Here is a 13,248-nt window from a genome sequence, read left to right on the forward strand (position 1 = left end):
GCTGTTGGGAATTTATATCGAGACCTTAAATTTGCCTGTGACTCTGCAGGCTGTTGTCCAGGGCTTGCACTCTCATGAGGGGCCAGCGTCAGCTGCAGGCCACTTGGATGCCAAGACAGCAACACCACAAAGCAGCTTCACCTCTGGACGCAGGCTCATGGTGCTGCTCACTTCCCCGGGGTCAGCAGGAGTGCAAGGACCTGGCATGCCTCACTCAGTGGTTTTCTGATAGACAGGAACCCCCTCAGGAAGGGGCTTTAGGAACAAGCGGGGGCACTTTGGGGTGCCATGGTATCTGGGGGTATTTTTAATGGCATTAGTGAACCAGGGCCAGGGATGCTTGGCACCCTGTAATGTCCAGGATGAGGCACAGGATGAAGATTTAACTCCCACAGAATGCTAGAGCTTCCCTCTGCCCCTGTCAAGAGGCACTGCCAGAGTCCATTGAGGTGAATCCCCCAGAACAAAGCAGTAGTCCGCCCCCACAGGAGCACTGAAGATCCCCAAGACAGAACACTGCATGGCTGGAAGAGGAGTTCTCTCTGCTTCCGTTCGTCAGAGTTTCAAACACGTTCAGGTTTGGATTTCATTCGAGGCACTTTGCTTATGGACCTCCTGAGTGGTAGCCCTTTACTTGCACATAGATAGTTTGTCTTCCCACTGCCCTTGGGCATGTTTATGGCACCACGTGACCTCGAAGGAGGGAGCAGGTGCATCCCCGGAACGTGAAGCAGCACAGAGTAGGCTGTGGCACCCAGTGTCAAGCATGCTGGGCACCCAGGACCAAGCATGCTGGGAATGACAGCTTCCGAGTTCCACGGTGAGGTCTGAGAGCACAGTTTTCTCATCTTCAAGTCCAGCTTCCCTGATAAGAAACCAGAAGGTTCACTTTGAAGCATCAAAGGATTGGTCTCTGGAAGTTCCACAGTTGATCTGAACAACAACAACAACAAAACATTAGATGCTTTTGTTGATCAGAACCAGCAAGATGAGGCTGTCTGATTATAAATCCATTTTAGACCTGCCTAGAGCAGAGTAGGCATCTGGAAAACATATATTTATTTTTACAGCAAATTATGGTAGTGCGAGGAATTCATTATGGAGTGGTAAAGTTAAACGGTTGCGTTTCATTTATAAGTATCATTTTGCAATGTGCTTCTGTGCATCTGAAGGAACTGCTGCCTGTCATTAAGTATTTCCTGCCTCCTGTTCCTTTTACATCCATTTAAATGCCCGTCAGCTTGCTTGACTTTACACCCAGCCTGGCGCATACTCAAATTCTAGGTGGAGACTGTGTCCAGATCCACCGTGTATTTCCGCACCCCCTAAAGTGTTACTGTGTCCGGATGTGCACTGACATTTCACCTCCTGAAGAGGGCCCCAGGGGGCCTGGGGCATTTACACACACCACCACCCCCCATCAGTCGGGATGGTCTCCTGGGAGCATGTGGTGCTTGCACTTACCTGGAAGACAACCTCTCTCTGAGGGAGGTGATGCCAGGCTTTCTCCTAAGAGAGGCTGGCCTTTCAGGAATGAGTTATTCTAGGCCACCTCTATAAAGACGCAGAGAGGAAGGAAGCTACAGATTTCACAGTGTCTGTCCAGGAAGGAAGGAAAGCAGAAAAAGCTTTATGGATTTACTTGGAAATCCGTTTAGCAGTATCCTCAGCCCAGACTGATTAGTAATTTCCGCCCTGGTGCTCTCATCTGAACAAAGATGGAAAGAAGGGTGTCCTCCCCCTGTTTGAATTCCTCCTGCTTCCTCTCTCCCCCATGGGGATCCCTGTCTTACCCCTTGTTCTCTCCTCTGCCGACACTGTTCAGTTGACCTAGGGGACGGATGCAGGTGAGCGGCCCCTCTCACCGGGGGTCCCGCGTGGCCGGGGCTGTTTGTGCAGCTCTATCTCCCAGCAAGCACCTGAAGCTTGGGTTTCAAAATCATATCTGATTTTTCTTCCGTTGGTCGGTTATGGTGCTTATTGGACTTACACTTGGAGTCTGAAGAATTCATATTTTCTTAACTTAAAGGATTTGTAGACTTATTTGCAAATGGAGAGAGAATTTGGAGTTGTGGTTTGACCAGAAATTTTGTACATAACATGAGAGGAAAATAAAAGAATTTAGCTCAGAAAGCAAAGTGTTCCTCTGCAGACCCTTGTGATAGGCATCTCAGGAGATAAATGCTACCCAAGACCCAGTCCTTGACCTTGAGAAGCATGCAGTCTAAAAGGAAACCAAGAAGAGAGTTTAACAATAGCAAAAGGCAGGTTGAGGAATCAGAAATTTAAAGTTTTCTCCATCTACCAAAATATAACAAGGTGGATCTAAATGCAATAGCAGAATTAGGAGACATCTGCCATTTTTCTTAAGTTTTTTTTTTCCATTTTTGGACCCTCCCTAATGTACCCTTTCTGCCTTTGTTATCCATCATTTCTGAGAAGAAATAAGCCCCCCATCCCTTTTAGAAAGCCCCTCATCCAACTAAGGAATGCATCAAAGAGATGGTTCTCAGAATGAGACCCTTTCACTGGCGGCATCAGCACCACCTGGGAACTTGCTAGAAATGCAGATTCTCAGGCCCACCCCAGTCAGAAACTCATGGTGGGGTGAGGGCCCAGGAATCTGTTTTCATAAGCCCTCCAAGAAGTTCTGGTATGCACTATAATTTAGGGAAGGGTAGACCATGCAAGCCTTATGGGATATGATATCTTTTCTCCCACCGCACCCTGGGGCATCCTGGTCAAGCTAGTGCTTCCTGCTGATGACATTGTATTGGCATATTAACTCAAGAAACACTGCAAAATATATCTCTTTTTTGGATATTTGGCATATAGGTTTTCCTATTAAAGGTTTTGAGAGTCCTGTACTAAAGAGATCCAATTCACTTTGACCAGAAACTCCCATCATTATTTGAACACGGAATACATGGTCACTGTGTGATGCCTGTTAAAGTCTTGCTGCTAAGATTCTCTGGAACACGTTTTGGGAGGAACTTCTGCCCTACGTGGTATCAGTACCTACACACTGTAGGTAGAGATGCCCCACTCCTCCTACAGTGGAGGAACCATGCCTTCACCCTACCTGGAGTACCAAACCTGAAGCCAGGGCAGCTAAATCCCTTGTCTTCCTTTCTCTCCACCGCACCTCCATGCTTCATTCCACCCTCATGCCCACTGCATTTTCTGCTCTTTGGCCCGAAGATGGGCTCACCTACTGAGCCCTACCTGAGCCACAGAACCAGCTTCATGTCCACGCAGAGTGTGGCATATGTGTCTTCATTCTTTCTACATTTGTGAAGCTCGTGTGATTAGCTCACAAATGGTGTTGGATGTTTTTTGGTCTATGCATTTTTGTAAGGAGCATCCATTATCAAACATTCTCATATTTGTCTTTACTAGCTTGTCTCAAAAAATCAGAGTTTTCTTTCATGGAAAGGCTTTCTTGAAATGTCAAAAAATCAGGACTTAATTCTAGAATTAAAATCTCTGTCATTGAAGCTTTGTGTAAGCCACATGATTTCCCATCTGACTCGGAGAAGTCTGTGATTAATAAAGAGGTTATTAACACTTACAGCAGGTCCTGCACATACATGATCTCATTGACTCCTCAGAGTGGAGGGGCTGGGGAATCCTGTGAGGTAGGTATTATTAATTCTATTTACAGACAAACTGAGAACCTTATAGATGAGAAACTTGCCTACATTGCGCAACCAGTGGTTTGGAGTGAGATATCCAGGGTTTGAATCTCTATTCTTTCTCTTCAGTAGCTTGAGCAAGTTGATTTGTCTCTCTGTGCCTCAGTTTCCACTTCTGCAAAACGAGAATACTGTAGTGCCTACCTCACAGGGTTACTGTAAGCTTTCACAGTGCTATACACATGAACTGCTTGGAAGGATACTGGCATATAGCAAGCGCTCAGCTAATGTCAACCGGGGAAAGGAAAAGCTAGAGCCATCGGGAGTTTCCCCAGCATGAGTAACCTAGAGAGTCTTAACAGGGAATGTTCAGGACATATTGTGGAGTGAGTGGGTGGACAAGTGCCACAGTCTGTGTCCTTTACACCACAGCCTGCTGGGGAGACAAGCCGTAATCGATCCCATGAAACGAGAGGACTTAAACGGATAATGTCATTCCCTGCTTTATGACACATGCTAGCCGTATGGTTCTCTTTGGCTCCTCTGCTACTGCAATTTCTCATTCTAGATCCCACCCCTTCCCGATGTCATGTGTAAATTTTAAATTATAATTTATTTCAGGGCACCCTGAATATCCTGTGTGGTTGAAAAGATGGTATTACTTGAAGTGGGTAAAATACTTTTCACTTCATAAAAATTACTTTAGAATGCCCATTATGAAATGCAGATTGCCCTTTGGATTCTCTTTCCTCATCACCCATTCCAGAAAAAAAAAATTTAGTTATTCCATTGTAGTGGACTTATTTTCCTTTGACAGGACCCTTTCAGATCACTGTTCCTTAGAGTGAAGAATTTTGACTAATAGCTATTAGGTTTTGGTATCAAAAATAATAGAAATTCTTATATTCCTGGAAGATAATTTCAGGGGCAGTGGTAGAAAACACACACACACACACACACACACACACACACACACACACTAGGATCTCGCAGCAGTCATTCATCATGAGAATTATAGCTGGTGCAGATGAGAACAGCCCCCAGCAGGACTCTTGAATCCCACACAGGAATCTATGTGGTGTGGCATAGCGTTGGCACCAGGTCACTCTTTGGACGCAGACACATTTCCACCATCACATGCAGCAGTTAGGACACTCTGTACACTTCCTGCCATCTGACTTTTTCCAGGGCAGACTGTTCACCATGAGTTCATGACCACCAGGAAGAGCTGTGGGGTGGCTCTGCGGGAGCAAGGCTGCCCTAGTTTCCCAGAGATTAGGTACTTGGTGTTTGGATCTCTGACTCATCCAGTTTCTCCACAATGAGTTAGGACAGACAACACATTTGACTCATTAATGAAATAGAGGTGTGCTGCTGGGAGCAAAAGGGCTTTTCCACAGGTGAGTACCAAGTAGTGTGAGAGAGCAGATGATCTTCCATCCACCCCCATCACCACAACAGGGTTCATGGTTTGGCCATTGATTTACTGTTATTTGTACAAGATCTGTGTGTGCCTAGAAGGCCTTACCAAAAGCCAAGAATTGTATTCTGACATAGGTGAATTATAGTCATATAACAACAAACACAAATATAGTGCTTATTTATAATGCACCAGGCACTGTTGTAAGAGTTTTGCATGTATTTATTTTATCCTCAGAATAGCCCTATGAGGTAGATACGGTGTTTATCCTCATTTTACAGATGAGGAAATTGAGGCACAGAGACAGTAAGTGGCTGGCTCCAAGTCACACAACTAGTAGATAGCAGAGTGAGGATTCAGTTTTAGACAATCCGGCTTCAGTCTCTCTCTCTCTCTTGTTTTAATCAACACTGCTAGCTTCTACTTATGAGCAAAAGGAATATTACATCTATTTCAGGTTAGGACTAGGCCATATTAATATTTAAGGCAAGAATTATTACTAAAGATGAAGAAAAATTAAAAGATCAACAGGAAGACATAAGTACCTTAAATACATATGTACCTTATAACATAGATATAAAATAAATAAATAAAAGATTGACAGAACCAAAATCCGCAGTAACAGTAGGAGATTTTAACACAGCCCTCTTAGTAAATTTTAGAGCAAGCAGGCAAGAAAAAATCAGTAAGTACATAGATTTGACCAGTGCCCTTAACCAACCTAATTGACCTTGTTAACAGCTGATAAAATACTATTCACAACAACTGAAGAATGCATCTTTTGAAGCCCACCAGACATTCACCACAGTTGGTCATGTTCTATCCCATAGGGCTAAGGCTCAGCACAATTCAAAGGTCTGGAATCAGGGTATCTTCTCTGACCACAGTGCAATTAATTCAGAAATCAGGAAAAAAAAGATTACTAGAAAATCCCCCAATGTATTGAAATTAATAGCACAATCCTAAATAATCCAAAGTTTGAAGGAGAAATCACTGGAAATTAGAAAATGTTTTGAAGTGATAATTAAATCTCAGCATATCAAAATTTGTCAGATACAGCTAACAGTGCTTAGAGGGAGATTCACGGCTTTAAATAAATACATCAGTTTATTTATTTTAAAAAGTTTAAATATTTGCAATTTAAATTTTCATCTCCGGAAGCTAGGGGGGGAAAATCAGCAAATTCAACCCAAAGAAAGTAGAAGGAAATTAAGATGTATAATGAAATCAACGAAATAGCAAACAGGCATACAGTAAAGAAAATCAACAGATCCAAGTTGGTTCTTTGAAAGCATCGATTGCAGTTGAATATACGAAGCACCTCACTACATTTCCTTCTTCCTACGTCCCCTTGCCACCTACTAAATTTTGAGTGAGGAAATTGTCTATAGAGTAGGATTTTTTAAAGCCAGTCTTCCTCACGCAGAAATGCTTTATGCCACTATTGATACTAGTTTGTCAATTCCCTTTTCGACTTCGAGTCTCTGCAAATTCTTTTCTAACTGTTCTCCTGTCTCTGTTTGTTCCATGCTAAGCAGATGGCCCAGAAATTAGCCAAAAGCAGAAAGAAGGTGCAGTACAAACAACTTCATCAGCTTGGTGTTATGCCTGTTCTTTTCGTTTATGTTTTGCCTTTTTATTATTTTGTGTTTTTGTTTTCTGCATCCAGCAAGTTTTCGTTCAGATTTCTTTTTGAACCGCCCCATTAGCCAACGTTTCTCAAAACTGAGTTGCCTAAAGTGGCTGTTTTTCTGTTGCTCATGAGTCATTTCACATCAGAGAAACAACAGGGAGCAGATTGGAGATGCTAAATGATTCCCACAGTAGTGAGAATCCCACCTTTCAGGAGCATTAATGCGGCAAGGACTTGGGTCTTTTCAATTATAGTCATGTTTGACTTGTGGATTTTGTCAGATTGCTGGATGCAAAAAAGAAAACTCGCTAATAACCACCCTGTGCGGAGTTAAACCCCAAACGAACCAGACGGATGGGCTTTTTTGGTTATGGAGCTTCTAGGTGCTTATGGGCTATCCAGGGGGCATTGAGGCATTCCGGGTTCCTTCGTATTGGGGTGGCTTTAGGAGTGAGGACTGCTTCTGTGTTGCCGTGGTGGTGTGTGAACATGAAGACCCTCTTACCAGAACTGCATCCAGATGACTTTGTTTGCACCTGCTATAAACATTGTCATGTCCGCCCCTCCCCCGCATCACTTGCTCCGGAGCAGATTCTAAGTAACTTTTCCAAGGCCTTGCGGTATGGATCATTTGCCCTTGTTCCTCAACCTGCTGGGCTCTGAAAGCCTTGCAGAAAGGGCCATTCACGATCATCGTTCGTAGAGCCAAATCTGTAGTGAGCCACTGCTTCTATAGGTGGAGAAGCAGAGGGGACTCCACCTCTCCCTATAACCTGGCGATGCTAACTCTCGTCTGTGAGTCCCCTCAGCTGTGGCAGTCCTAATCTGGAGTCAGCATGGCTGTTCTGGTGACTGTGTCTCCGTGCTTCTGTGTGTGAGCTAACCTTGCTCCCGTGCACTTGAGTCGGGGCAGGGTGTTAAGCTTCCCCTTGGTGCATTTTTCTTCTCAGGCTCCTGAAGGTGAATCTCAGCCAATGACCGAGGTGGATCTCTTCATTTCTACCCAGAGAATCAAAGTATTGAATGCCGACACACAGGTATTAGCCGGCCTGCCACCTTCCCCGGGGGTGGCGTGCCCAGCCCAGCATGGCAGCCCAGCGTCTGTGCCCTCGTCCCGAGAGCAGCTGTCCTCACTCAGCTGCTGGCTCCCGAACACGCTGGAAGGTCATGTCTGCAGTACTTGCTGCCGGAGAGGGGGTGGTGCTGCTCTTGGGACTGTTCCCTTAAAGATCAAAGAACAAATACACCGTGGATCTCGTTTGCTAATAATCTTGTAAGCTTTTATGAGAAGGTTCGTTAACTGGAACAGATTAGCCTTTTAAGAAATTTTGTTTAAAATCACGCATCCACACACTCAAAATGCAGCCATCGCACAGGCATCCTTTTATCTTTTTTTTTTTTTTTAACTTCTCCACCAGAGATTCTCCCGGCTGTAAAAATGACTGAATTTTTCCCCCCATGTACCACAGACCACTTTCTGCTCTGATTTATCATCAGTCGAGGGAGCTGCCCCCAGGCCTGAGTCTTTGCGGGGAACCCCAGAGCCCCCCGCATGTGGACTGCACTTGACCGGGCTGTAGGGTGGCAGGCTCTCTTGTGGGCCATTAGCTGCTGTGCTGGACTTAGCATCCTCTCCCTTGTGCCCTCCAGGAGACGATGATGGACCACCCTCTGAGGACCATCTCCTATATAGCAGACATCGGGAACATCGTCGTCCTGATGGCACGCAGGCGAATGCCGCGCTCCAACTCCCAGGAGAACGTGGAAGCCTCCCACCCATCCCAGGATGGAAAAAGGCAGTATAAGATGATTTGCCACGTCTTTGAGTCTGAGGATGTAAGGGTGCCTCCTCTCATCTCCCTCTGGGTGGCCTTGGCTGACCCCCGGGTGGGCCAGATTCTTTCTTTTTCTCAGAACCTGAATCAGTCTCATCAGTCATACATGAAACAAGTATTTATTGAGCACCCGCTATGTGTCAAGCACTGTTTTGGGGATACAAGGCTGAATAGATAGATGAGGTATTCATCACGAAGCTTAAAGGGAGACAGAAAATAAAATAGGTAAATATACTTAATATAAAATGGGATAGTGAGGAGTTCTATAAGGAAAAATAAAACTGGGATAGGAGCTATTTCAGATGGGGTAATCAACAGTCTTCTCTGAGGAGATGATACTTGAAGAGAGACCTGTATCAACTGAGAGAGAGGAAAGAGCAAGTGCAAAGGCACTGAGGCAGGAGCCTGCTGGTATAGTTTGAGGATAGCTTAGAAGGAGAGAAGTGTAGACAGAATGTGGTCAGATGGCCAGACCCATGGGGGCCCCAAGCTCATCTCACCTGGGCATGAGGGCATTTGGGGAGGACAATTCTTGGTTATGTAGGATTGCCCTCTAGACCACAGGAAAGTTAGGATTCCTGCTCCTACCTCCCAGTGGCAGGAGCACCACCTGCCTACTTCCTGTCCTTATGAAGACCAGCTGCTGCTCTTGTCACAAAACCTGTGATTCCTGACCCCCGTCTTTCCAGGTGACGTGGTCAACAGAGAAAACTCATTTATAACAGAGACAGGGCCCGTTCTTCTATTTGGCTTCTTTCCCATTCATCCCTGGAACGGCCAGAGAGGTCTCCAGTCTTCAAGCTGTATCAGCGGCCAACTTCCCCTAAAGCAGGGCAGGCCTTGGAAGCTCCCTCAAGGGCCAGGGCCACAGCCCCACGAAGGTCTGGAGCCACAGAGCCCTCCCTCACAAGAGGGCCATGTCTGTGCCGTTGATCATGCTGATTTCTATCCTGCCACAGTACCCTGAGCTCTGTTTCCCATAATGAGCAGAGAGCCCCTCGCTACTTAAAGAGAATTGCCCGTGGGTGCCTTGGCTCCTTACAAGAGGCCGTTTTTCTGCAGGGGAGTGTTCACCTAGCTGCGGTGAATTGCCTGCCTGCAGGAAGTCAAGAGGCAGAGGCCAGCTGCTCTTCCCCAGGGATTCGAGCTGTCACGGCTGCAGCCACGGGGACGTGGAGATGCTCCCACTTTTTGCACCATCCTTTCCTGGTCCGGTTCTCTGGAACACAGGCCCCTGGGGACCAGATCACTGAGAAGGTGGAGAGCTTGTAGGCAGAGAGCCTCTCCCAGCCATTCCCCTGCTCTTGCTTTAAAACTTGAGGCCAGCCTCGCAGACGGGGAGAGGATGAGTTTCAGAAGTTTCTCAAGAAGCTTTGAAAATTAAATGTAGAAGCTTAAGACTCCTGTGTCCTGCAAGCTGATGAAAAAAGGTGGAGTTAGCTCCGCTCCCCGGGCACGCAGACACCTCTGTGACCCTTTGCCATCTGCACTTGGCTTGCAGCTTGTAAGGAGGGGATGCCTGACCTCAGAGTCCCCGGCAGAAAGGAGGAACGGGGAGCCTGAGTTAGGACAAGAGAGAGTGGGCCTGGGACTCTTACCCCTATGCTTCTGAGGCAAAGAACGAGAGAAGATCATTGGCTCCAGAGCCAGGGGAGCTGGAGCTGGATCCTGCTTCCATGTACAGGCTGTGAGGCCACTGAGCTTGCATGACATGACAGCGCCTCCCTTGCTGGCTAATTTTGCTCACGCGTGTCCATCAGTGACGCCAGCATGTGTCTCCTCCGTGATCCCAGCCCACGCACTGCTCCTCATCTGTCTCCATCCATGTCCCTCACACACCTGCAGCGTCTTAGGACACAGGGCGATGGGTCTTCGTGGTGGCTGGTGACATCCCCAGTCACCAAGTGGGAAAAGTAAAGCACGGCCATGCAGCAAGTTCTGATTTCACTGTCTGTTAGCTGCTTTCAGCCAAACGCAGTGAAGGCGAGGGAAGGAAGGGACGTGGAGGTTAGCATTGTGCGTGCGTGTGTGTGTGTGTGTGTGTGTGTGTGTGTAAAACATGGCTCTGGAGGCTTTTATTGTTTTCCTGCGGAGAGGCAATCCCACATGGTGCAGGGGTGGGCTCTGGAATCAGTCGGCCAGGATTCAGCGCCCGGAGTCACCCCCTTCCCAGGGAGTGAACACCTTCACTGTCACCTGCTGTTCCTGTCTGTGCAATGGGGACCATAAAACAGACCTAGAATTCCAAAGTCTAAAGAGCTCTGGGAGGGGCCCCCAGTGGCACAATTGGCTAAGTAGCCGACTCTTGATTTTGGCTCAGATCATGATCTCAAGATTGTGGGATCAAGCCCCACACTGGACTCTATGCTCAGCATGAAGTCTGCTTGAGAGTCTCTCTCTCCCTGTCCCTCTGCCCCTCCTGGCTCATGCTTGCTCTCTCTCTCTCTCTCTCTCTCTCAAATAAAAAAAAAAAAAAGAAAAGAAAAAACTTTGAAAAGCAAAGGGGATTTTGTGGTCAGTTGGCTGATAAACCTGCCCAGAACTGCCTTGAGACAATTTACAGAATCTGTCCAGCTTACCATGAATCTTACACATTTTTTTGCAGGAATATTAGTTTGTCTATAGGACACTTCCCCAGGTTCTAATGTTTTGTTTTGTTTTTTTAGACAATATATGATATATGCATCTTTTACCTTTCTAAAATCCTAAAAATTTCTAAATTCTGAAACATGGCCTCAGGAGCCTAGGAAGAGGGCCAGTGGCACTGTCTGGCTTGCATCAGCCATAGGCTTGATGTCGGGATCTCTGTGACCATCCTCGGATAGTGTTTAATACAGCACAGGCATGTGAGAAGTACCAGGTGGCTGCTGGTTGGCCACGCCCATAGTGTGGATGAGTTAGTGCAGGGAGAGGCTAGCAAAGCCCAGTGCTGGAGAAAGAACCACAGAACCACCAGTGTGCCTCGCTGTGAGCTGTGTGACCTCAAGCAGGTACCTTTATGTCTCTGGGGCTCAGTCTCCTCACCTGGAAAATGTGGGGCTGGACCCAATCAGGGTTCTCAAGGAAGCCCCAAAGCCCACTTTATACAACAGATGTTTCATGATGCTCCGTTACTGCTCTGAAATAAAATTCGGAGATTATATAGTCTCCCCTTTTCAAAAATTGTTCACAAGCTAATGTATGGCCATAAATGTAACACAGAAGAGAAGTAAAAGGAAAGAAAGCTAAAATAAAGTTGTACTTACTACAGGATGTAAATGCTTGGGCCCGGCCATTCTGGAAGGAATAGTGGAGCTGTCAGGTGCTTATACAGACTCGAGGAACAGGTTTGGTTGTGAGAACATAGTATTTACCTGAATATTATTAACACTTGTATTTGACATTTTGAACTGAGGACTCAGTAAGAAAATAGATAAGTAGGGACACCTGGGTGGCTCAGTGGTTGAGCGTCTGCCTTTGGCTCAGGTCGTGATCCTGGGGTCCTGGGATCAAGTCCCACATCAGGCTACCCACAAGGTGCCTGCTTCTCCCTCTGCCTGTGTCTCTGCCTCTCTCTGTGTGTCTTTCATGAATAAATAAAAATCTTTTTTAAAGGAAAAGAAAATAGATATGTAGACCACACACTCATGCAGTATGCCTCTCTGTGCAGCAAATGTGTAGGTTGATGGTGATGTGATTTACTGGCCACCCAGACACCATGAACAGCATTGATGGTAATCATTTTCCAAAGTCATGAAGCTTACTTCTGGTAAAGTGCTGGACAAAGCAAATCATTATTTTCTCTCACTTGACACAGAAGCTATACTCTAGAAATGTTCCATGTGAAGTAGAGCCATGCAATGAATGCCTTCGTGTTTTATATAAATTGAAGTTGAGTCCTGGACTCTGATGGTTTGCTCTGGGTGCTCATGTGTACGGGCGTCTCTGACTCCGCTGAATGCCAGTGCTGCCTTGTGCTTATTGTCATAATATAACATGTCCTTAGTAATTCTGAGAGCAGCCTCTGGCAGGGATTAGACCCACTGGCCTAGCTAACTCCTGGGGCTCCCAGTCCTGCCGAGACCCAGGCAGCACACCAGCGGGGCCGCCCAATTGACCTCTGTCTTCCCTCTTCGACTCCTGTCCAGGCCCAGCTGATCGCACAGTCCATTGGGCAGGCATTCAGCGTGGCCTACCAGGAATTCCTCAGGGCCAACGGGATCAATCCTGAAGATCTCAGCCAAAAGGAATATAGTGACCTGCTCAACACCCAGGACATGTACAACGATGACCTGATCCACTTCTCTAAGTCGGAGAACTGCAAAGATGTATGTACCTCAAGCTCAGTTAGCCGAGCAGAGGCCCCGGGGGAGCCCCACCATGGAAGGAAGGTGGAACAGCTAGGGAACGGGGGGAGGTGGCAGGACTTGGGTGAGGTCTCAGGCTCATCTCTGGCTCCCCTCTCCTAAGGGCCTGTCATTAAACACCACTGTGGAGGGCCGTCCCCAGGATGGAACATCCTCTGCTCCCAGCAGCCGTGAGCTAAGTTTGGGGTGGCTTCCAGAGGTGAACAGGACCTAAAGCCCGCCCTTTCCAAGCCCACTATCTAGGAAAGGGCACAGAAAAGTTAAGTGACAGTGCCAGGCATGAGCACGAGTCAGAGACAGCTGTTAGAACAGAGTGGAGCAGGTGTCAGGGCTCGGGTGACAGGTGCTGCGCTGCTCCTGGGGTGGCCCTGTGGCTTCA

General features: G+C 46.9%; 1 protein-coding gene across 8 annotated transcripts in view; it reads left to right on the forward strand.

Moving 5' to 3' along the window:
• APBA1 (amyloid beta precursor protein binding family A member 1) overlaps window positions 1–13,248 on the forward strand; it is a 197,490-nt gene that overhangs the window by 168,799 nt on the left and 15,443 nt on the right. For 5 of the 8 annotated variants that reach the window (XM_049092160.1, XM_049092163.1, XM_049092168.1 and 2 more), the window contains exons 6-10: window positions 6,594–6,626; window positions 7,639–7,725; window positions 8,339–8,524; window positions 9,586–9,780; window positions 12,651–12,830. In XM_049092160.1, the coding sequence (XP_048948117.1) occupies window positions 6,594–6,626; window positions 7,639–7,725; window positions 8,339–8,524; window positions 9,586–9,780; window positions 12,651–12,830 (681 nt within the window). The remainder of the gene's footprint in view (window positions 1–6,593; window positions 6,627–7,638; window positions 7,726–8,338; window positions 8,525–9,585; window positions 9,781–12,650; window positions 12,831–13,248) is intronic. The other 3 variants (XM_049092181.1, XM_035702290.2, XM_049092195.1) reach the window with 3 other exon arrangements.

Source organism: Canis lupus, chromosome 1, assembly GCF_003254725.2.
Source record: "Canis lupus dingo isolate Sandy chromosome 1, ASM325472v2, whole genome shotgun sequence".
NCBI lineage: Eukaryota > Metazoa > Chordata > Mammalia > Carnivora > Canidae > Canis > Canis lupus.